This window comes from Bos mutus, chromosome X (assembly GCF_027580195.1).
Source record: "Bos mutus isolate GX-2022 chromosome X, NWIPB_WYAK_1.1, whole genome shotgun sequence".
In the NCBI taxonomy this organism is placed as follows: Eukaryota; Metazoa; Chordata; class Mammalia; order Artiodactyla; family Bovidae; genus Bos; species Bos mutus.
The window spans coordinates 126728927-126753613 of record NC_091646.1 but is presented as its reverse complement, the minus strand read 5'-3'; the positions used below and the strand labels follow the sequence as shown (position 1 = coordinate 126753613).

Below are 24687 nucleotides of genomic sequence, written 5' to 3'. Positions count from 1 at the left end.
TACAGCTTCATTTTCTACAAATGAGTATTTTTTGTTGTTGCTATTCAGTCATGTAGTTGTGTCTGACTCTTTGCGACCTCATGGACTGCATCACGTCAGGCCTCCCTGTCCATCACCAACTTCCAGAGCTTAGTCAGACTCATGTCTGTTGAGTAGGTGATGCCATCCAACCATCTCATCCTCTGTCGTCCCCTTCTCCTCCTGCCCTCAGTCTTTCCCAGCACCAACGTCTTTTCCAGTGAGTCGGCTCTTTGCATCAGGTGGCCAAAATACGGGAGTTTCCGCTTCAGCATCAGTCCTTCCAGTGAGTATTCAGGGTTGATGTTCTTTAAGACGGACTGGTCGGATCTCCTTGCAGTCCAACAAGGGACTGTTGAGAGTCTTTCCCAGCACCACTATTTGAATGAGTATTAGACATAAGTGGTGTTTTTCCCTTACGTGAAATGCGGCCTGGTATAGAAGAGGTGTATGAGTAAGTGTATTTTGGTGTATTTCTTCCTGCAACAGTGTGGTGTTGGTGCCCCCCAGATGGCTCAGCCAAGGTAGGGAAAACGATGAGATGACATTCTGGATTTTTCCAAACATGCTTGCCGATTCACCTCCATCTGTCTCTCAGAGCTGTCTTACCTGGGCAGCCAATGCAGGTGTCCAGGGAAGCTTTAAAAAAAATTAGCATCCAAGCAGAAGGAGCCTCCAGGCATTTAAAAATAAGACAGCTGGCCAACACACCACATTCTATATGCTTTGCGTTTCTAAATCAACTCAACTATTTCAGGTGTGTCTCACTGACATTTTTTTTTCCCTTGTGTTATTTTAATTTTGGAACATCACTTGGAACTTAGCACACCGCAGGGCTTCCTTATCAGATCCATCGTTATGATTGAAAATCATAATTAGGAAAGCACATGGAGAAGAAGACGACTTATTAACTGAGGTAGATATTGAGACATAAATGCTGAAAGAGAGCAAGCATAAGATAATTCTGCGTGGTAGGAGGAGAAAGATTATTTTAAAATCCAAGGTTTTTAAATTTGTTTTCTTAAATTTTATATAAAGGTTTGTATTTAAAATGCATATTTTAAAGGTTTTTAAAATTCATATTTGGGACAGACAAAGCACCAGGAAAGGATGTTCTATCAATACAGTGATTTAGCCAATTGACTTGATGAAACATGGACATTCTGACCTTCTTTTAGCCAAGAGCTTCCTCTTAGGTCAGTCCATTGGGAGTTATGGCGATCGTGTAAGTCTCCCTGTGTGTGTATTCATGGGTGCACACGTGTTCTCCGTTCCAGTGGTCAAGATTTTCACAATTGCTATTGTGAGTATTTTGGCAGTCCTCCATGTACATATTTACACATTTGTGGAATATAAATGGAAATGATTCACATGAACTGACAAGATGGAAAAAGACTTACAGACTTAGAGAACAGACTTAAGTTTGCCTTGGGGAAGGATGGGGGAAGGGATAGTCAGGGAGTCTGGGATGGACATGGACACGTTGCTGTATTTAACATGGAGAACCAGCAAGGACCTGGTGTACAGCAGAGGGAACTCTGCTCAATACTCTGTAATGACCTTATGGTTCCGAGGGGGAAGGATGGGGGAAGGGATAGTCAGGGAGTTAGGGGTGGACATGGACACACTGCTGTATTTAACATGGAGAATCCACAAGGACCTGCTGTCCAGCACAGGGAACTCTGCTCAATGTCATGTGGCAGCCTGGATGGGAGGGGAGTTTGGGGGGGCATGGATACATGCGTATGTGTGGCTGAGTCCCTTAAGTGATCCACCTTAAGCGATCAGAACATTAGTGACCATCTATACCCCAAATACAAAATTAGAAGTTAAAAATGTAAGTTCTTATTATTGTCATAAACTATTTCTGAATGTTCCCTTCCTCCATTAGCTGCTGCTGCTGCTAAGTCGCTTCAGTCATGTCCGACTGTGCGACCCCATGGATGGCAGCCCACCAGGCTCCCCCCGTCCCTGGGATTCTCCAGGCAAGAACACTGGAGTGGATTGTCATTTCCTCCTCCAATGCATGAAAGTGAAAAGTGAAAGTGAAGTTGCTCAGTCGTGTCCAACTCTTAGCGACCTCATGGACTGCAGCCTACCAGGCTCCTCCATCCATGGGATTTTCCAGGCAAGAGTACTGGAGTGGGGTGCCATTGCCTTCTCCGTTAGCAGTGTTCTGCAAATCTCCTCTCGGGTCCTGCAAATCCCGCAGGCCCCGAGCGCTCCCTGACTTTCATGCTCTTTTCCTGTTCCCTTCCTCTGTGTGTTCTAGCAGTAAACTATGCTGCCACAATTCTGTGGTGAGACCCTTGGCATCAGAGAATAGAATTCCCCAGGGAAGGTGTCACAGGTTTAGAATCATCCGGCTCTCTGGAGAGAATAAAGTGCTTAAAGCCACACTCTTTAGCAGTGTACCTGAAAGTGAAAGTGAAAGTGTTGGTCACTCAGTCGGGTCCGACTCTTTGCGACCCCTTGGACTGCAGCCCACCAGGCTCCTGTCCATGGGATTCTCCATGCAAGAGTACTGGAGTGGGTTACCGTTCCATCCTCGAGGGGACCATCTCAATCCAGGGATCTAACTTGGGTCTCCTGCCTTGCACGCGGATTCTTTCCCACCTGAGCCACGAGGGAAGCCCAGTTTACTCTAAAGACATTTATAAACATTCTTCTATATATTTTCAGATAAATCCTGATACCAGACGTATCAGGATTATAAATGCTGGAAGTGCATTTATAAAGTTTCTCTTCACATTGACCTATGACCAGTTTTTTTTTAATTAGCAGGACACTAAGAAGCCTAATTGTAGAAGGCAATGGCACCCCACTCCAGTACTCTTGCCTGGAAAATCCCATGGATGGAGGAGCCTGGTAGGCTGCAGTCCATGGGGTCGCTAAGAGTCGGACACGACTGAACGACTTCACTTTCAGTTTTCACTTTCATGCATTAGAGAAGGCAATGGCAACCCACTCCAGTGTTCTTGCCTGGAGAATCCCAGGGACGGGGGAGCCTGGTGGGCTGCCGTCTGTGGGATCGCACAGAGTCGGACACGACTGAAGTGACTTAGCAGCAGCAGCAGATCGCTTAAGGTGGATCACTTAAGGGACTCAGCCACACATACGCATGTATCCATGCCCCCCATAGAATGCCCCCATTCTATATCTGAATAGAATGAAGGTATGGATAATGTAATTATATACACATTTAGAAATCTGATGTATATGATATATGGAGTTTGTGTTCAGGGTGATTGAAAAGTTCTGGAACTGTTAAGCTCGAGGGGTGATGGCAGTACAACATTGTATAAGTAATGTTAATACCACTGACTACTACCTTTAAGATGGTTAAAATCGCAGAGATTCTGTTATGGAGAATCCCATGGACAGAGGAGCCTGGCAGGCTACTTTTCATGGGATGGCAAGAGTTGGACTCGATGTAGCGCTATCCTTATCTCTTATAGATATTTGACTACAATTAAAAGCATATATATTGCCTTTGAACTTGCATCTGCAAGAATTCAAACTGCGATGTGAACACTTGCCCTAAACTAACCACAGGGTGCTGACTCTACCTCTAACCTTAGACACTTGATGCTAACTCCTCCCAGATGAAACTTGACCTTTGACTCTTGACCTCTGATATGAACACTGACATGGAAACTTGAACAGAACCTTCGTCTGAGATTGAAATCTGACACCAACCCTCACCAGGAAGTGAAGCCGGGGACTTTGACCTCCAGATTCCTGGCCTTTGATTTGCCCCATGATCCCAAACAGTGCCTGTGGACCTGAACCTGAGCCCTGACGCAAATGGAAGCTGAATATGAATCTTTGAGTTCAGTTCAGTTCAGTCGCTCAGTAGTGTCCGACTCTGCGACCCCACGGACTGCAGCATGCCAGGCTTCCCTGTCTATCACCAACTCCCGGAGCTTGCTCAAACTTACGTTCATCGAGTGGGTGATGCCATCCAACCATCTCATCCTCTGTCGTCCCCTTCTCCTCCCGACATCAATCTTTCCCAGCATCAGGGTCTTTTCAAATGAGTCAGTTCTTCACATCAGGTGGCCAAAGTATTGGAGCTTCAGGTTTAGCATCAGTCCTTCCAATGAACATTCAGGACTGATTTCCTTTACCATGGACTGTTTTGATCTTGCAATCCAAGGGACTCTCAAGAGTGTTCTCCAAAACCCAATGAATTAAGAATGAATCTTAATTCCGCCCAATCTTGAAAAAACCCAGACCCAACCCCTAACTCTATCATAAATCTTTGAATTAACCCTTGAGCTTTGACCGGAACCCTTGACTGTTGGCTCTTGAGTCAAGCACCAAAGACAGCTTTCACAGAGAGAGCCTGATCCCTCGGCCTTTGAGCTAAGTCATGACCTTTGATCCCTGCCACTATCGTGAACTACAAGCCCTTTATGTTAATATTGACTTCTGCCCCTACCTCGTTGTCTGAAATTTGACCTTGCCCTAATCTCTGAACCTGAATCCATCCTCAAAAGGTGTCCTAACTGTGGACCTTCAGTTTTCAACCCTTTGTCTTCACTCCTTGAGTCCTGACTTTGAATCCTTCACCTGTATGGAAACACAGTCGTGTCCTCCACCTCCCTTTCTCACCTGAATCTTAACCCAAACGCAAACTTGAAACTCCGCCCTGACCACCAGCGACCAATCTGACTCCCACACCCGTCCCTAAATCTAAGATAGGCTATTTGGTGTCTGGGTCGTGGAGGAAGGGTGTGGGATTTGCAGACCCACAGCCCTACGGACATTGCAGACTCAGACCCTCACACGCAGTTTTCCAAAAGGTTTCATTCACTAGAGATCTAAGCATTGCAGGTTTATGGTCAACCCCTGTTCCTACAGATTTCAAGGTGAAATAGGCATGGCTTTACCTGTGATCTTCCCAATTTCAGACTTGTGTAATTGTGTGATGGAGAGCGAGTCGTAGGTGTCCACCTCCGGGAAAATCCTATTCTTTCAGCAAATACTTCATTGAGAACCAGACACGGAATCTGGGCACAGCCAGGAACGAAAGTGCGCAGCCCAGTTGAATCAACTTTTTTTTTTTTTTTGTAGTGGACATAGAGTAACACTCAGTCAAAACCAAGACTCACTCCATGTTGAAGTCCCATCTGCAGATCAGAATGAAGATTTTAGTCACTCAGTTGTGTCTGACTCTTTGGGACCCCATGAACCATAGACCGCCAGGCTCCTCTGTCCATGGAATTCTCCAGGCAAGGATACCAGAGTGGGTTGCCATTCCCTTCTCCAGGGGATCTTCCCGACCCAGGGGTCAAAGCTTGGTCTCCTGCATTGCAGGTATATTCTTTACCATCTGAACCACCAGTGATCAAACATGTCTTCAGCTGTCTTGCAGAGCATGGGAACACAGTTCTCTCTGAAAGCAATTTTCTCTACTTCTGTATATGAATGATTTCTTTACTACATTGGGTACCAACATGAGAAACTCAGCTGCTTCTCAATTTGTACAGAAATCCACCCATCTGTGTGTATAGGTGTGTGTCTGTGTGTTTTTTGTATCTTAGTATGTATCAGATTTAACTTACGCTTTGAGGAGAAACTCGAAACATTTTACTGTGATAATGTAAACTTACACCTTTCAAATGGATTATCTCTCAGCTCTTTTCATCTTTTGGGTATCCTATAACCGGGATTTTGTTCTGCATGTTTTAACTCATCAAACTGGCCAATTTGCTGAGCCATATTTATAATCTGGGCTTCCCAGGTGGCGCTGGTGGTAAAGAACCCGCCTGCCAGGGCGGGAGACGTAAGAGACCCCGGTTTGATCCTTGGGTTGGGAAGATCCTCTGGAGGAGGAGATGGCAACCCACTCCAGCATTCTTGCCTGGAGAATCCCATGGACAGAGTTGGACACGACTAAAGAGACTACAGACAGCCCAGCACCTGTATAATCTATTCTTTCTTCGGCATTCTCTTTCTGCCATGCATGATTTAAGAAAGAACGCAATGTAACTCGCTTCTCTCCCCAAGATGCGTTCGCTTCTCTCATCAAAATAATAATAAACTCATGCTTTGTTAAGGTAGTTCTGAGTACATGATGGAATCCCTTTAGAAGCTGTATTGTCTCCATAGCTGTTGTTGCCATTTGAATAATTATTATCCTCCCAGCCCAGGAGCACAGTCAATAGGTCGGAATCTTCAGGAGGTTTAGTCTCGAACTTTTTTGAAAATACCTCCAAGGTGTTCAGCTGTGTCTGGAAACCCCTGGTAAAAAGTTAGAACACATTCCCCAGATGTGGCATATTAGAACATCATGCGATACTGGATGCTTGGGGCTCGTGCACTGGGACGACCCAGAGGGATGATATGGGGAGGGAGGAGGGAGGAGGGTTCAGGATGGGGAACACATGTATACCTGTGGTGGATTCATTTTGATATTTGGCAAAACTAATACAATTATGTAAAGTTTAAAAATAAAATTAAAAAAAAAAGAAAACTTGCACTAAGTGCCTTCATAAATTCTAATTGAGACTTAAGAATTTAGATTCCTTAGTTCTCGATACTGCAAAACAGGGTTTGGCACAAGCCAGGGAAGAATTAGAACATGTGTCACTGTGTACATTACAAATAAACGATTGTTGTTTTAATGTTTGTCTAAAACGAGACCACTAACGTAAAGCCATCAGCTTCTCTGCATTAGAAAATTTAGGGTTGGTGATTATGCTGGTTGTTGAGCTGCTGAATTTGACGTGGAAAAGAAAAAAACAATTTTATATTTTAAATATTATTCTCTAGCTACTTCATGGAGTCCTGAATCCAGTTTTTAAGGTAGTTGTAATCTTTTTATCGTTTTTAACGTGAGAGAAATTTTCATCCATGGCCATGAATAATTAAACAGCTTGCTAAAGTGTTATCTGAAATAAAAGTAGAACACGATGAAGATTTTTTTTGGATCCCTCTCTCTTCCGCTTTTAAACTATATGCCTTTGGTCTTACTCAGAGAGTCATAACCTCTCTGATTCTTGTTTATCATTTCCTTCTTCTGCTATATTTCACTTATACAAATCATCTCTAGCATGACCCTTTTAATATGCTGCGGGTAGAGTGGTTTTGATCTTCTGTACATTCAATCCTATGTTCATCTTCACTTGACGTTTTGCGTGGAAGGCCGTGATTTTGGTGTTCAGCCCTGGCGATGTTTGAAGCTGTAGCTTGTTTATGCATGAATCCCTCTGAGTTACGCCTTCATACATTTCACTTCTTCCTTTGCTTCTGTTTTGTTCCTCGTACTAGTTGTACTTTGTAGATTCTGTGTATAAATAATATCGTGCAGTATTTACCTTTCTCTGTCTGATGTTTTTACACTTAGTACAATACCCTCTAAGGCCATCCATGTTGCTGCAAATGGCATTATTTCATTCTTTTTTATGGCTGAGTAATATTCCTGTGTGTGTGTGTGTGTGTGTAAAACACCTCCTTTATCCATCCATCTGTTGATGAACATTTAGGTGCTTCTATGTCCTAGCTATTGTAAAATGTGCTGCACTGAACCCTGGGGGTACGCATATCTTTTTGAATTAGAGTTTTCTTTGGATATATGCCCAGGATTGAAATTGCTGGATCATATGGTAACTCTAAATTTTTAGTTATTTTGAGGAACCACCATACTGTTTTCCAAAGTGTCTGCACCAGTTTACATTCCCACCAACACTGTATGAATATTATGTGGTTTTTCATAAAAAATGAAGAGCTTCTAGTGAGTTTCTTCCACACCCGTCATGTACCTTGCAAAGAATCAGTCTTTGAGATCAGAAGAGACTTGTCACCCTTCAATAGTTGGGCATAAGGTGGTAGAAATGACATTTCTATTCCATTCAGTTGACTTTTCCGCAAGCTGACATAAATCTATATTTAAAATTAATTTATTCCACTCTGTAATTATAACAAGATGCCCACTTTATGATTTTTCTTTATAAATCCCTGCTTATACATTAAGAGTTTGGCATTCACATATACATAGCTGCTGTACATATGCAATTTACCAGATATATGATTTGGACAAGGAGGGTGATGAAAAAATTCTGCATGAGAATCTAGACAGTGTATTAAAAAGCAGAGACATCACTTTGCCAACAAAGGTGTGTATAGTCAAACCTACTGGTTTTTCCAGTAGTCATGTATGGATATGAGAGCTGGACCACTGAGAAGGTTAAACACTGAAGAACTGATGCTTTCAAACTGTGGTGCTGGACAAGACTCTTTAGAGTGTGTTGAACTGCAAGGAGATGAGACAAGTCAATCCTGAAGGAAATCAACCCTGAATATTCATTGGAAGGATTGATGCTGATGCTCAAGCTCCAATATTTTGGCCACCTTATGCAAAGAGCCAACTCATTGGAAAAGACAGTGATGTTGGGAAAGATTGCAGGCTGGAGAAGGGGACAACAGAGGGTGAAATGGTTGGATGGTATCACTGACTCAATGGACATGAGTTTGAGCAAGCTCCAGGAGATAGTGCAGGACAGGGAAGCCTGGTGTGCTGCAGTCCATGGGGTTGCAGAGAGTTACACATGACCTTGGAGAAGGCAATGGCACCCCACTCCAGTACTCTTGCCTGGAAAATCCCGTGGACCGAGGAGCCTGGTAGGCTGCAGTCCATGGGGTCGCTAAGAGTCGGACACGACTGAGCGACTTCACTTTGACTTTTCACTTTCATGCACTGGAGAAGGAAATGGCAACCCACTCCAGTGTTCTTGCCTGGAGAATCCCAGGGACAGGGGAGCCTGGTGGGCTGCCGTCTATGGGGTCACACAGAGTCGGACATGACTGAAGCGACTTAGCAGCTTAGACATGACCTAGCAACTGAGCAACAACAAAGATGATAATCAGCTATTTTCTTTTAAAAATAACTCATTACTAATCAACTGTTTGGTGTCACTTTATGCTTTTAAAATAACATGGTGGTTTAGCCACAGACATTAACTCTAGAAGCCATCAATATTGTTAATTAAAGGAAAGCTCAGTTTTAGGAACACAAAATGAATTTGTTAATTAGAAGTTGTTTTGCGTGAAAAGGTCAGGTGTTATTTGAAGTTTGTATTAATTATGAAGGTCAATTAAATATTTTTTTTTCATCTCATTCCTTGCATTTTAGTGAGGAAGAGTGTAGAAGTTAGCTATGTGGGAAAAATGAATAGGATCAACATAATGGAACTTTTCTTGGAAACTGAACGTTATGCAATATTCCATAGTCATCCTGTTGCAAATTAGCCATGATTTCCAGTTCCTCAGCCAATTGCTCTGAGGTTAGAAGCATGTTGGCTGATCCAAGGCCTCACTCGACTGGGGAACACTGGTTGGTTTTTAAACGAAACTTGAATAATTAGATGAAAGGTCTTCTGTTTTTCATCATATGCTGTTTCCTTTCTTAAAGTAAATTCATTGCACAATTCCTTTACCCATGTAAATTAGGTTATAAAAATACATCCACAGTGAGACCAAGATAGTATGAAGGGGTCTTACAAGTTGAGTGTTGTAGTAGACTCTTCATTGGAGAAATGGACTTTCAAATCTCCTCGTCAGCAAGGGCGTGTTGAGTCAGTTCAGTCGCTCAGTCGTGTCTGACTCTTTGTGACCCCATGGACTGCAGCACGCCAGGCCTCCCTGTCCATCACCATCTCCCGGAGTGTGCTCAAACTCATTTCCTTTGAATCAGTGATGCTGTCCAACCATCTCATCCTCTGTTATCCCCTTCTCCTTTTGCCTTCAATCTTTCCCAGCATCAGGGTCTTTCCTAGTGAGTCAGCTCTTTGCATCAGGTGGCCAAAGTATTGGAACTTCAGCTTCAGCATCAGTCTTCCCAATGAATATTCAGGACTGATTTCGTTTAGGACGACTGGTTTGATTCCCTCGCTGTGCACAGGACTCTCAACAGTCCTCTCCAGCATCGCAGTTTGAAAGCATCAATTCTCTGGTGCTCCGCCTTCCTTATGGTCCCACTCTTACATCCGTACATGGCTACTGGGAAAACCATAGCTTTGACTCTTTGAACAAACATCGTCTAAGTGACGTCTCTGCTTTTTAATATGCTGGTCTAGGTTTGTCGTAGCCTTTCTTCCAAGGAGGATATTTAACAATTGAGAATTCACCAGGAAGACTGCATAGTCAAGCTATTCAACCAAAGGGACAATTTGAGTGTGTGTTACACAGAGGGGATATACACTCAGTCCTGAGAAATATCCCTACTTCTTCAACAGCTACCTTTCTGTACCTGAAACTGAACTTTCTGTTGGGGTTTTATTGGGTTGTCCAAAAAGTTTGCTCAGGTTTTTCCATAGCATCTAATGGAAAAACGCAAACGAACTTTCTGGCTAGCCCAATAGCTCTTTCCAAGGTCACTCCAATCACTTGTTGCTAATGTTGTGTTGTATTTCCTCTCAAACCTTCCCAGGGTCTTTCGTTATGTCTTTTTTCCCTACGGTATTGTGTCAAGTTTCAGGTGAACAGCAATGTGATTCAGTTTGATGGATGTATGGATAGACAGATGGATGGATATCCATCCTTGGTTATTACAAGATATTAAGTCTAGTTCCCTCTGCTGTACACTAAGATCTTTGTTTATGTAGTTTATATATAGCTGGGTGTGTATGCTAATCCCAAACGTGCTGTTCCTACCACTTCGGATCCCCTTTGATAATGATGTTTGTTTTTTATGTTAGTCTATCTCTATTTTGTAAATAAGTTCATTTGTAGTATTTTTAAGATTGTATCAGGGGCTTCTCTGAGAGCTCAGTTGTTAAAGAATCCACCTGCAGTGCAGGAGACCCCAAGTTCGATTCCTGAGTCTGGAAGATCCCCTGGAGAAGGGAATGGCTACCCACTCCAGTGTTCTGGCCTGGAAAATTCCATGGACTGTATAGTCCGTGGGATTGCATGTATAAGTGATGTCATATATTTGTCTTTCTCTGACTGACTTCACTTCGTATGATCATCTCTGCATCGATCCATGTTTCTGCAAGTGGCCTTATTTCATTCTTTTTCATGGCTGAGTAGTATTCCACTATATGTATGTACCACATCTTCTTTATCCGTTCTCCCAAGGCAATAGAAATCAAAGTGAAAATAAACAAATGGGACCTCATCAAACTTATAAGCTTTTGCACAGCAAAGGAAACCTTAAACTATCTTCTTAACCAAGTTCCAAGGTTCCCATTGAAAACCAACATTGGAAAGCTTGGGGATGTTTCTGGACACAATTAAGATTACATGAGTTAGTCTGCATGACTAGGTTTTGATAGAGATGAAGAAGAATGTCTGTTTTTTTTTTTATATTTAGTTGTTAGCATTTTATGGGCAAATAACAAACCAGATTAATTCTTATCTGCCCCTCGATAGTATCCAGTCATAAATACTAGGAAACCCAGCAACCAGCCATGCTTGTCTTGCAGTTGAGGATGAAATGGTGTATCTAATAGTGAGCTTCCCTGGGGGCCCAGCTGGTAAAGAATCCACTGCAATACAGGAGACCTGGGTTCGATCCCTGGGTTGGGAAGATACCCTGGAGAAGGGAATGGCTCCTCCCTCCAGCGTTCTGGCCTGGAGAATTCCATGGAGTGTGTAGTCCATGGGGTCACAAAGAGTCGGACACGACTGAGTGACTTTCCTTACTTAGTGTGTCTAAGCAGGTCAGCATATTTGGAATTTGTGCACTTTGTGAGAAACTATCAAAATTGGGTTTCACAGAAAATTGGGTTTCACAGTTGTAACATTGAGTTATGTAAATTATCTTTATTTCTTAAATACAGTTTGTAGTGCCATGAATACCATATAAATACAAAATCGCTATGGGCTTCCCTGGGGGCTTCCGACTGCCAGTGCAGGAGACGGGGGCTTTGATCCTCTGGGTCTGAAAGATCCCCTGAAGGAGGAGATGACAGCCCACTCCAGTTTTCTTGCCTCTGAAATCCTATGGACAGAGAAGCCTGGCGGGCTACTGTCCATGGAGACACAAAAAGTCACACACAGCAACTGAGCATGCCGTCAGACACACACACACACACACACACACACACACACATATTTCATGCATGTTTCATAAACAGTATGTGATGGCAAAAAAATGACTTTCCTAATACGTTTTAAAATATTTGTGTTAAAAATGAATTGTAGCTCACAAATGAAATAAAGCTGTCTGTAAGTTTTCAAAATATGTGTCAGAATCCACTCTTAGATCATTTTCCCTCAGCTTTTATCACGTTAGTTGGGTCATTGCATGTATATCAGAAATTCGGTTGGATAAGGACCTCCATCATTTTCTCAGCATGGTTGCAGCTATATTTTTGCCTTGCGTTTCTCTTTAGACTCTGAGTACCCAATAAACGCTAAATAAATAATAAACAAGCACTGAATACACAGACTGAACAGATAAATGTGCATCAGCTTCATGCAAAGTTATTCACCAACAACATTTTGCAGTCGGAACATATAAGCTTTATCGTCTGCATAATCTTTCTTTTCATTGAAGTGTAGTTGATTTACAGTGTTGCTTTAATTTCTGCTATATAGCAGTGTGATTCAGTTATACACACATACTCTTTTCCATGATGGGGTCTCAGAGGATATTGAATATAAAGTTCACTGTACTCTGCGGTCTGTGGCAGGCTCTTGTTCACCCATCCTGTGTATAACAATTGGCATCTAGGAATCCCAAACTCCCCCACGACACCTCCCTCCACCCTGTCCCCCATAGCAGCCACAAGACTGTTTTCTCTCTGGGACTCAGGTTCTGTTTCATAGTTAAGTTCATTGGTATCATATTTAGGATTTCACATGTGATATCATAGCATATTTGGTCTTCCTCTGTTTGACTTACTCCACTTAGTATGAAAATCTCTAGGCTCATTAATGTTGCTATAGATGGCATGATTTCGTTACTTTTTTTCTGGCTGCATAATATTCCTCTTTGTGTGTGTGTGTGTGTGTGTGTATCTCACTGCATCATCTTTTTTTTAATAAATAGTATTTTGTTTTTTCTTTTTTATTAATTGGAAGAAAATTGCTTAACATTGCTGTGTTGTTTTCTGCCATACAACAACGAAAATCAGACATAATTATGCATATATCATAAAAAACAACAATGAAAATCAGACATGATTATGCATATATCATGAAAAATATGAAACGATCCATGAATTTTTGTGTCATGCTTGCTGAGGGCCATGCTAATCTTCTCTGTATTGTTCCAATTTTAGTGTATGTGCTGCAGAAACACACACTATACCACATCTTCTTTTTAAAATTTTTATTGTAAGTTATTTGCTTTACCATAATGTACCACATCTTCTTTATAGCTTCATCTGTAGATGGGCATTTAGGCTGTTTGCATACACGGCTACTGTGAATACGATCATCTGTATAATACAGACAGAGCCTAGGTAGACCAGTTATCCACTTTCCCTGTGGCATTCTTTCATTTATCAACTGATACTTCTCCTTACTTGCTCTCTGTGGGTGAAACAGAAATAAATGGCAGGATTTGTGATATCCCATTTGTAGCATAGAGTTCTATATAAATCATCTTTATGTCCTAAATACAATTTGTAGTGTCATGAAAAATATATAAGTGCAAAATGTATATGGGCTCTCCAAGAAGCATGACGCTTTCAAAAGCACATCATCCAGTTAGTTTCTCAAGCTGTGCTATCGGACTAAGATGTACTCTTCTCGACTTCACAGCTGAGAAATGTGAGGCTTTCCTGCAGATTCAAAGCCAGAGCTGACTGACTCTGTGTGTGTGCGTGTGTGTGTGTGTGCATGAGTGTGTGCACACATTTGTGCAGTTAGTTGAGTCTCTTTGTGACCCCATGGACTGCAGCCCGCCAGGCTCCTCTGTCCATGGGATTCTCCAGGCAAGAATACTGGAGTGGGTTGCCATTTCCTCCTCCAGGGCATCGTCCCGACACAGGGGTCGAACCCAAATCTCCTGCATCTGCAGGTGGATTCTTTACCATTAGCGCCATCTGGAAAGCCCCCTACTGCGTGACTCCACTGCAAAATATTGACATGCTCCTGACCTGGGAGCAGATCCCCGTCATAGAAAGTGCTAGGTTCTATCACTCTAACTCACTTAATGCAGTGAACTGACTTGAAGGAACTAAGACCATTAGGAGAAACTTGAAAAGGGACACTCGCGTTGGTGGTGGATAAGAGATGAAATGTCTGTGGTTGATTCCTGCCTAAAGGGATGGACCACAGAGGTTATGGAGTCAGTCTCCAGGTGGCGCTGTGCTCCAAGATCAGATAGTAAGTTTTGAAGTGAGGCCCTATGTACAGGAGGAAGGGACCTTACAGGATGCTGGCGGTTGTATAAAGGGCGTCTTAGGAAGAGATGGGTTTCCCAGGGAGCTCAGTTGGTAAAGAATCTGCCTGCAATGCAGGTGACCCTGGGTTGATTCCTGGGTCAGGAAGGTCCCCTGGAGGAGGGGTAGGCTACCCACACCAGTGGGCTTCCTGGTGGCTCAGCTGGTAAAGAATCCACCTGCAATGCAGGAGACCTGGGTTCGATCCCTGGGTTGGGAAGATCCCCTGGAGAATGGAACAGCTACCCACTCCAGTATTCTGGCCTGGAGAATTCCATGGACTGTATAGACCATGGGGTCACAAAGAGTTGGACAGGACTGAGCGACTTTTGGTTTCACCTTCAGGAAGAGATGGAAGATACTGTGTACAAAGAGAGACGGAGATGCAAGGTGTATCCCAGGGGACAGTCAAGTGGAATGTGGTCAATTTGTTGGCTAAAGGGCATGTGTCAAGCATGGCCAGCGATGTAGAGATGGACCACAGTGGATGACCTGAACATCCCACTAAGACATTTGACTTTCACACAAGCTTGCTGTGTTATGTGTATACGTGTGTATGTCCGTGTACAATGGATAAAAAAGCAGTTATACATGGGAAGAAAAAGCAGTTATTTAAAATTAAGTGTGAAAATCACTTATAGCCACCTTCTTAACATTAGTCACTCAGTCGTGTCTGACTCTCTGTGACCCCATGGACTGTAGCCCACCAGGCTCCTCTGTCCATGGGGATTCTCCAGGCAAGAATACTGGAGTGAGTTGCCATTTCCTCCTCCAGGGGATCTTCCCAACCCAGGGGTCGAACTTGGGTCTCCTGCATTGCAGGCACATGTTTAACCATCAGAGCCACCAGGGAAGTCCCTTCCTAGAGACAAACACTATGAACTATTTGATTTCTTTGCAGAGTTTATATTTTTGCACACCCTTTTTGTTATGGTCATAAAAATGGGATCTATAAGACAAAGTATTCCGTTTTCTCTGAAGACATCTTAGACGTGATTCTGTGTTTACACATAGAAATACTCTGTATAATTTTATATACATATATAGCTCCTGTTATGTGGATTCAGCCAACAGAATTCATGCAGCAACTCTATTCATGGATTTTGAGATTGCTGTCATTGATGTTTTATTGTTGTTCAGTTGCTAATTTGTGTTCAACTGTTTGCGACCCCTTAAACTACAGCCTGCCTGGCTTCCCTGTCCTCCGCTATCTCCCAAGTATGCTCAAATTTATGTCAATTAATTTGCTAATGCTATCCAAACATCTTACATTCAAGATTATAATCAATAGGTATATTTTTGGTCAGTCCGTGGTTAAGACTCTGTGCTTCCGAGGCAGGGGGCTCAGGTTCAATCCCTGGTCAAAGAACTAAGATCCCACATGCCATGAGGTTTGGCCCAAAAAAGTAATATATATTTTTTAAAAAATTCTGAGCATTAGCACATTGCAAACCCTCGCATGGCTATTTCTGTACCAATCCAGATTTTTATAGAACGCATTTATGGAAATAGAACTGCTGAGTCAGAGGGCTTCAGGTTTTGATTTTCGTGTGTTTTGCCCTTTTATATGCCTTCGGAGTGCCATGATTATATTGATGGTGTAGAAATGGATGGAAGCTGCAAGGTTGAGTGAGTGAATCAGACCTCTTATCTTGGACACTGCGATGCAGCCTTGAGGAGTGATGAAGTGTATGAGCTATTCAAGAGTTGAATTTGTTGTTCAGTCACTAAATCGTGTCTGACTCTTTGCAACCCCATGGACTGTAGCACACCAGGCTTCCCTGTCCTTCCCTCTCTCCTGGAGTTTCCACAAAGTCATGTCCGTACAGTTGGTGATGCCATCCAACTATCTCATCCTCTGTCGTTCCCTTCTCCTCCCGCCTTCAATCTTTCCCAGCTTCAGGGTCTTTTCCAGTGAGTCAGTTCTTCCCATCAGGTGGCCAAAGGATCAGAGCTTCAGCTTTAGCATCAGTCCTTCCAAAGAATATTCACAGTTGATTTCCTTTAGGATTGATTGGTTTGACCGCCTTGTTCCCCAAGGGCCTCTCAAGAGTGTTCTCCAGCACCACATTTCAAAAGCATCTGTTTTTTGGCACTCAGACTTCTCATCAACAAATCTGGAAAATATTCAAGGATGAGGTTTTGATTTAAGGAAAAAAAAAATCTTGTTGGCTCAAAGGGGATTTGGTTCCAGACTGGCTGTTGCCAAATTCTCATCATCATGAAATATGTTTATCAATGATCTTCACCTTTTGATCAGCGTTGTATAACAAACAGGGGTTTATCATTTTCTACTTTGTTTCCAGAATTTAATGAGTGTTAGTTTTGTGAATCCATATATTTTCAGCTAAAATACTTTAAGACACCTGTGCAACCTCAGTGCAAATTGTCAGTAAGGGATAGAATATGCTTTATAAAAATAGTGCAAGGAATCCCACTGATACAGTCATGAGCCCCACACTCTGAAACACGTGCTGTAGAAATCATGTGTCCGTCATCATTCTCTTAGATTTATTCTCCTGACACAGGAAATTGCTCTGACTCTGTGCAATACTGAGATGGCAACGAAATATCATAAAAGTAGCATTAGTTACGACTTGGGCCATTTTTAAGCAAAATGAAAACAGAATCAGACACAATCCAAATAGCTTTGCCTGTCCTGCCCACAGGATTTAAATGTTTTCCCAGTTTTATCCCATTCTTTAGAACCTATGCACTCTTGTTAAATCATAAATGAATCCAATAATAAAAATTCAGGGACTCCCCTGGTGGTCCTGTGGCTAAGACCCCATGGTCCCAATGCAGGTGGCTGGGTACAACCCCTGGTCAGGGACCTGAGTTCCCCAAGCCTCGACTAAGACCCCACATGGCCAAATAAATAAATAAATATTTTTTTAAAAAAAGAAGAAAACTTCAGTTTCACCTTGTAACAAACACACCCAGGGAATGATTTTCTGTAAGCATCAAAGAACGAAAACGGGCATTTATTGTCCTGCTTCGTATTTCTGCCTTAGCTCTGGTTCTCGTTACATAGATTTCTGTTCCAGCTAATTTACGTGACCTAAAGCAAATTGTGTGACTTTTCTAATTGAAATGTTTTCATTAACACATTTGGTTTTTGCTTTTACTCCGTTGAATTAAATATTGTGTGCACAAATACAAAATTTTCTCTCAAATGCAAGCACCTTGAAAATGTAAATGCTTTTCTTCTATGGTCACTTGGTTGTTATCTTCTGTTTAATGATCATAAAAAAAAAATGCCTACTGTGCCTGTGGTTGTTCAATCGCTCAGTCGTGTCTGATTCTTTGTGACCCCATGGGCTGTAGCACGCCAGGCTTCCCTGTCCTTCACTATCTCCCAGAACTTGCTCAAACTCATGTCCATTGAGTTGATGATGCCATCCAACCATCTCATCCTCTGTCGTCCCCTTCTCCGCCTGCCCTCAATCTTTCATGCTTAGGTAGTGAATTATTTCTCAAGGGATTACATCATCTGTGGCATTAAAGTCATGTTGCAAACAACTGAAGTGTAGTTATTAATACATCTGACCCCACTGGGCTTCTTACCGCCCACTTAATGTGTGTTCTGGAACCAATCTCTTAAAGACTTGCAGTTCAGTTGAATGAGGAGCATTTAGATCCTGGTTAGCCACTGTACAACCCTCAACTTTCTGTTCCAGAGCAATATTTTGACCAAATACAATGCACACAATACTAATTTCATTCAATGTGCAATGAGAGATGGGATTTAGGGTTTTAAAGCATCTTTTCCATGAATCACATTTTAAAATAAACACCCAGCCACTTAGCACATCTTGTGTGTGTGTGTGTTTTATTCCTTCCAGTGCTTTCAATGAAACTCAGTATCAATTTAGTCCCTAATCTGTCTAAATTCAAATGACTTCTTTTGTGCATCTCTCTCCTTGTTCAGTTAATGTTGTTGGTGGTGCGGGGGCGGGGGGGGGGGCGGCTTACTTATTTACAAGCTTCACTTCAGAGACAGTAAATCTCAAAAACCAACGTTTCATCAGCTGAGATGCTTAGAGGATTTGGAGCCAGGAGTGTGTGTCCGTGAAAAGGAGCCATTTGTCTAAAATCACCGGGTTTGGCCAGTCAAGGGACTGGCTTCTGTGAATTCATCGGAAGCACGTTAGGGAAGTTGTGAGCTGATCTGGGAAACTGACCCCTTGAGACCCTTCCATCTTTGGTAAAGTGTGTGATTGTTTCCCAGTTGACAAGCTGTTTTCATGTTGTTCGTACAATCCCACGCCGGGAAACCCCGGCCCATGCTCTGTCTGGATTATATCAAGCACTGCGATCACTTTCACTTTCATGCATTGGAGAAGGAAATGGCAACCCACTCCAGTGTTCTTGCCTGGAGAATCCCAGGGATGGGGAGCCTGGTGGGCTGCCGTCTATGGGGTCGCACGGAGTCAGACACGATTGAAGCGACTTAGTAGCAGCAGCAGCAGCAATTTGTTTTGTTTTGTTTCTAGAATTTTTGATGTGAAACATTTCTAAAGGCTTTCTTCGATTTGTGAAACAGTGTTGCTTCTGCATTGTGTTTTGGCTTTTTGGCCACAAGACTGGTGGGATCTTACCTCCCTGCCCAGGGATCGAACCTGCACTTCCCACCCCCCTGCTTTGAAAGGTGAAAGTGAAAGTGAAGTCGCTCAGTCGTGTCCAACTCTTTGCAACCCCATGGACAGTAGCCTATCAGGCTCCTCCGTCCATGGGATTTTCCAGGCAAGAGTACTGGAGTGGATTGCCATTTCCTTCTCCAGGGGATCTTCTCGACCCAGGGATCGAACCCCGGTCTCCCACATTGCAGACAGATGCTTTACTGTCTGAGCCACCAGGGAAGCCGAAGTTGCAACAACTGGACCACGAGGGAAATCCATCAAACACTGTATTTTGACAGTTAGACTAGGAAAGCAGTTTGCTTTCATAGGGAATATAAAACCACTTGCATTCATTCTGGTCCTGCCACGGGAACTCAGAAGCACTGAAAAGAACAAATGAAATGGGGGAAGGATGGGGGAAGGGATAGTCAGGGAGTCTGGGATGGACATGGACACACTGCTGTGTTTAACATGGAGAACCAGCAAGGACCTGCTGTCCAGCACAGGGAAGTCTGCTCAATGTCATGTGGCAGCCTGGATGGGAGGGGAGTTTGGGGCAGAACGGATACATGTGTATATATGGCTGAGTCCCTTTGCTGTCCACCTGAAACCATCACAACACTTTTAATTGGTTATACTCCAGTACAAAATAAAAGGTGGAAAAAGAGGGAAAAAAGCCGTCCCTGGTGGTAGCAGTAAATGAAGATTCCATGTCAGACGCTATGGAAACACCAGCTTCAAAAAACCCCTGGGTACCTTTGCTGGGGTTCTGAGACACATGGAAAGCTGTTTCCTGCAGACCTTTTGGAAGGAGATTAGAATCGCCAGCGTCAAACCTTTCCATGAGATGCTTTTAGAAGAAGTAGGATTTGCCAGGGTATGGAATGTTAATGGTCTCTCCTATCGCAGAGGTTATTGAACAGTCACATTCTGCGCGGAGAGACGGTCATGTTTCACTGTGGACCGAGGGGCTCTGATTTCCTAAAGACTCGTGATTTACCATCCATTGCAAAAATCGTCAGGCTTATCTCCAGAAAAATAAGTGAGGAGGTCATTCCGTGAGAGTGAAACGTAGGAGAGAGGTGGATGGGTTAAAACCAGGATGGTTCTGCCAGAAAATTCCTAGAGCCTTTAGGAAGGAATCACCTCTTAACTGAATGGAGGGAGAGAGGCTTTCTCTTTATGGTTATTATCCAGTACCCAAACGTCATTATCAACCGGTTTCATCCATAAAGTCGGCTGAAAGAGGCTTTTCCCCCTGAGCAAAGTGGGATTCATTTTATGAGTAGGCATTTGAAATGTGGTGGCGGGGGGGGGGGGTGGTGTTCCAGAACATTCTCCGGCAGGAAAGACTAATTAATAATTGCCAATTACATAAGGGAGCGTCTGGTAATGTCTACACACTCCCATCCTTTTGCTCAACTCGAAGCCACACCTGTGAACTCTCAAGGGGAGTCGATTTGTGCGACGTTCCCTAAATGTGCATCCTGGCAGTTGACATCCTTATATGTACTCAGGCAAGGAGGTTGAGAGTCCAGATGATTGCAATTTCAAACAATAGCAAAAAAAACCCACAAAACATTCTTGCTGCTTTTATTTGAACCAGACCATTCATTCCCAATCCCCTCCTGATTCACACACCCCGTGGCTCATAGGTACTCAGGCAAACTATGGGAAGGTAACCTCATTCCTCAGTTGGTGAAAGATCTCATTCTTTACGATTTTGTTTTAGGTTTTGAGAAGCTGGTTCAGTTCAATTCAGTCACTCAGTCGTGGCCAACTCTTTGCAACCCCATGAATCGCAGCACACCAGGCCTCCCTGTCTATCACCATCTCCTGGAGTTCACTCAAACTCATGTCCATCGAGTCGGTGATGCCATCCAACCATCTCATCCTCTATCACCCCCTTCTCCTCCTGTCCTCAATCTTTCCCAGCATCAGGGTCTTTTCCAATGAGGCAACTCTTCACATGAGGTGGCCAAAGTATTGGAGTTTCAGCTTCAACATCAGTCTTTCCAATGAACACCCAGGACTGATCTCCTTTAGGATGGACTGGTTGGATCTCCTTGCAGTCCAAGAGACGCTCAAGAGTCTTCTCCAACCTACTCTGAGGGTTTCTTGGGTTTCTGCCAGCTTTGCTTAGGTGCTCAGTTGCTCAGTCATGTCTGACTCTTTGGGACCCCATAGATGGTAGCACACCAGGCTCCTCTGTCCAGGGGATTTCCCTGATAAGAATACTGGAGTGGGTTGGGTTGCCATTCCCTTCTCCAGGGGATCTTCAGACCCAGGGATCAGACCCACATCTCCTGCTTGTCAGGTGAACTCTTAACCACTGAACCACCTGGGAAACCCTCCAGGTTTGCTTAAGGATGTCTTTGAAGGCGTTGGTTTTCATTTCTGTTATTTTCAGTCCCAAATAGCCTGTCTTCATGTAAACGCTGTACTTACTGGCCATGCTTATTTAATAAGCAGTCCCTGAAATATGTGACTATCATAACCCTTGCAATAAAGAGGAAAATAAAGGGGGGAAAGTGGAAGCAATGTCAGACTTTCTCTTCTTGGGCTCGAAAATCACTGGGGGTGGTGACTGCACCAAACTACAAGCAAGGAAAGTAGAAGATGCTTGCTAAGAAGGAAAGCTATGACAGACTTCAACAGTGTATTAAAAAGCAGAGGTATCACTTTGCCAACAAAGGTCCATGCAGTCAAAGCTATGCTTTTTCCAGTTAGTCATGTACAGATGTGAGAGTTGGACCATAAAGAAGGCTGAGCACCAAAGAATTGATGCTTTTGAACTGCGGAGTGGGAAAAGACCGTTGAGAGTCCTTGGTTAGCAAGGAGATCAAACCAGTCAATCCCTAAAGGAAAGCAGCCCTGAATGTTCATTGCAAGGACTGATGCTGAAGCTGAAACTCCAATCCTTTGGCCACCTGATGGGAAGAACTAACTCATTGGAAAAGACCCTGATGCTGCGAAAGATTGAGGACAGGAGGAGAAGGGGGTGACAGAGGATGAGATGGTTGGGTGGCATCACGGACTCCATGGACATGAACTTGGGCACACTCTGGAAGATGGTGAAGGACAAGGAAGCCTGGTGTGCTACAGTCCATGGGGTTGCAAAGAGTCAGACACAACTTAGTGAATGAACTACAACCACACAGAGGTAATATATTGGCATTTTGTGTAGGGTCATGTAAGAGTGGGAAGTAGGGGGGAAAAAACTTTTTATGACTCTTTTCTTCCACCCAGAAGGCTTACTCAAGACAGATTTGCATGTAAAGTTGGATTAAAGTTTGTGCTAGTATTTAAGCTCGCGGACGCTTCATAAAATATTCATAGATTTAAATCTGAGCAAGACAGCATCTGTCTGTCCCACAGGAAGACTTCAAGCATCAGAGGAAAGCAGAGGTTCCAGGTCAAGATATTTCTGCAGTGTGAACCCGAAAGGGCATGTGATCTCAAAAATAAAAAAAATTATCACTTTGCCACAATGAATGCCCAGATGGTCTTCTTTGCAGCTTTTAAGGTGGCATTTAGGGTTTGATTCCTTAGCTTATGCTTTTTAAAATTAAAACTAAAAATTAAAATCCTCTTAGTTTTTAAAAGAAAGTATCGCAGTCCGTGCTATTCTGGGGGGACAGTTGGGGAGATTTGAATATGCATTGCCTTTTGGCCAAGATTAAAAAATTTTAAGTTTCTGCATGTAACTGTAATATCTTTTTTAATATAGAAAAAGAGAGATGCATTCCAAACTATTTAAGAGTGGCATGTCTTGATGGTTCTAATTTCCTTTGAAATTTGTGAGTTGAATGGAGTTAAATAAAATATGTTAATGAGGAAGTCAACGGGCAAAAGATAACCTACTGTTCTTATAACAGTGCACACAATCTTATACACTGATGATACACAGACTTTTTGCCCTGAAAAATTAGTTTTTCTTTTTCCTGAAGTGTTTTTTGTTTTTTTTCCCAAGGAAAACCTAGATACACACACGAGTAATGACTTGAATCTAGTAAAATGAATGTTTTATCGCTAAGTCGTGTCTGAATCTTTCTAACTTCAGGGACCGTAGCCCTCCAGGCTCCTCTGTCCTTGGGATTTCCCAGGCAAGAATAGTGGCGTGGGTTACTATTTCCTGTTCCAGGAAGTCTTCGTAACCTAGGGATTGAATCAGCATCTCTTGCATTGCTAGTGGACTCTTTACCGCTAGCCTATAAAATGTATAGGTTTCTGATATGGTCGTGTATTGTGAATATTTCAGATTCACTTTGCCTCATACAAAGCCCCAGTGAGACATTTCCTTATACTATCAAAAGAAATAGGGCTTCCCTGGTAGCTCAGTTGGTAAAGAGTCCGCCTGCAATGCAGGAGACCCCAGTTCGATTCCTGGGTTTGGAAGATCTAATGGAGAAGGGACAGGCTACCCACTCCAGTATTCTTGGGTTTCCCTTATGGCTCAGCTGGTGAAGAATCCGCCTGCAATGTGGGAGACCTGGGTTCAGTCTCTGAGTTGGGAAGATCTCCTGGAGAAGGGAATGCCTACCCACTCCAGTATTCTTGGGTCTCCCTTATGGCTCAGCTGGTAAAGAATCCACCTGCAATGCAGGAGACCTGGGTTCGATCCCTGGGTCAGGAAGATCTGCCGGAGAAGGGATAGGCTACCCATTCAAGTATTCCGGCCTGGAGAATTCCACGGACTCTGTAGTCCATGGGGTTGCAAAGAGTTGGACACGACTGAGCGACTTTCACTTTCTTTTCAAATGAAAGAAAAACCATTGTAACTATTGTTTATATCATATAACCCTTTCTGCCATGAAAAGGTGCTGTTCTCTTGCTTCTATGTACAGGGAGGAGAAGCAAACAAGGAACAAGGTGTCCCGTGAAATATCTTTCCAAGTAGCAGCGATGCTATGGCCGTGTACTCTGTTAGGTGACGACCCCAAAATCTCCTGTCTTCCTCTGCAGGCTTTCTGAGCACCGGTGATCAGGCGGCCAAGGGCAACTACGGGCTCCTGGACCAGATCCAAGCCTTACGCTGGATCGAGGAGAACGTCGGGGCCTTCGGTGGGGACCCCAAGAGAGTCACCATCTTCGGCTCGGGCGCGGGCGCCTCCTGCGTCAGCCTCTTGACCTTGTCTCACTATTCAGAAGGTAAGAAGAGCGTCCCTCACGCTGGGCAGGGGACCCCTGGGGCTAAGAGCTGAACCCCCTTTGTGAACTCCATAGACTTCTTTTTTTATGTTGATATCATTTCATTTTATTATATATATGCTGCTAAGTCGCTGCAGTGGTGTCTGACTCTGTGCGACCCTCTGGACTGCAGCCCACCAGGCTCCTCTGTCCATGGGATTCTCTAGGCAAGAATACAGGAGTGGGTTGCCATTACCTTCTCCAATTATATCTATATATGCTGCTGCTGCTGCTAAGTCGCTTCAGTCGTGTCCGACTCTGTGCGACCCCATAGACCGCAGCCCACCAGGCTCCCCCGTCCCTGGGATTCCCCAGGCAAGAACACTGGAGTGGGTTGCCATTGCCTTCTCCAATGCATGAAAGTGAAAAGTGGAAGGGAAGTCTCTCAGTCGTGCCCGACTCTAGCGACCCCATGGACTGCAGCCCACCAGGCTCCTCCATCCACGGGATTTTTCCAGGCAGGAGTACTGGAGTGCGGTGCCATTGCCTTCTCTGATATATATATATATATATAT

General features: G+C 43.5%; 1 protein-coding gene and 1 non-coding gene across 2 annotated transcripts in view; one reads left to right on the top strand and one right to left on the bottom strand.

The window, feature by feature from the left end:
- Window positions 1-24687, top strand: part of NLGN4X (neuroligin 4 X-linked) — a 299697-nt gene that overhangs the window by 253736 nt on the left and 21274 nt on the right. The window contains 1 exon segment of the mRNA XM_070366032.1: window positions 23948-24133. Within this exon segment, the coding sequence (XP_070222133.1) occupies window positions 23948-24133 (186 nt within the window).
- On the bottom strand, window positions 13172-13273 carry LOC138986521 (U6 spliceosomal RNA). The gene has a single exon (XR_011463337.1). It is a non-coding gene; the product is annotated as a U6 spliceosomal RNA (small nuclear RNA).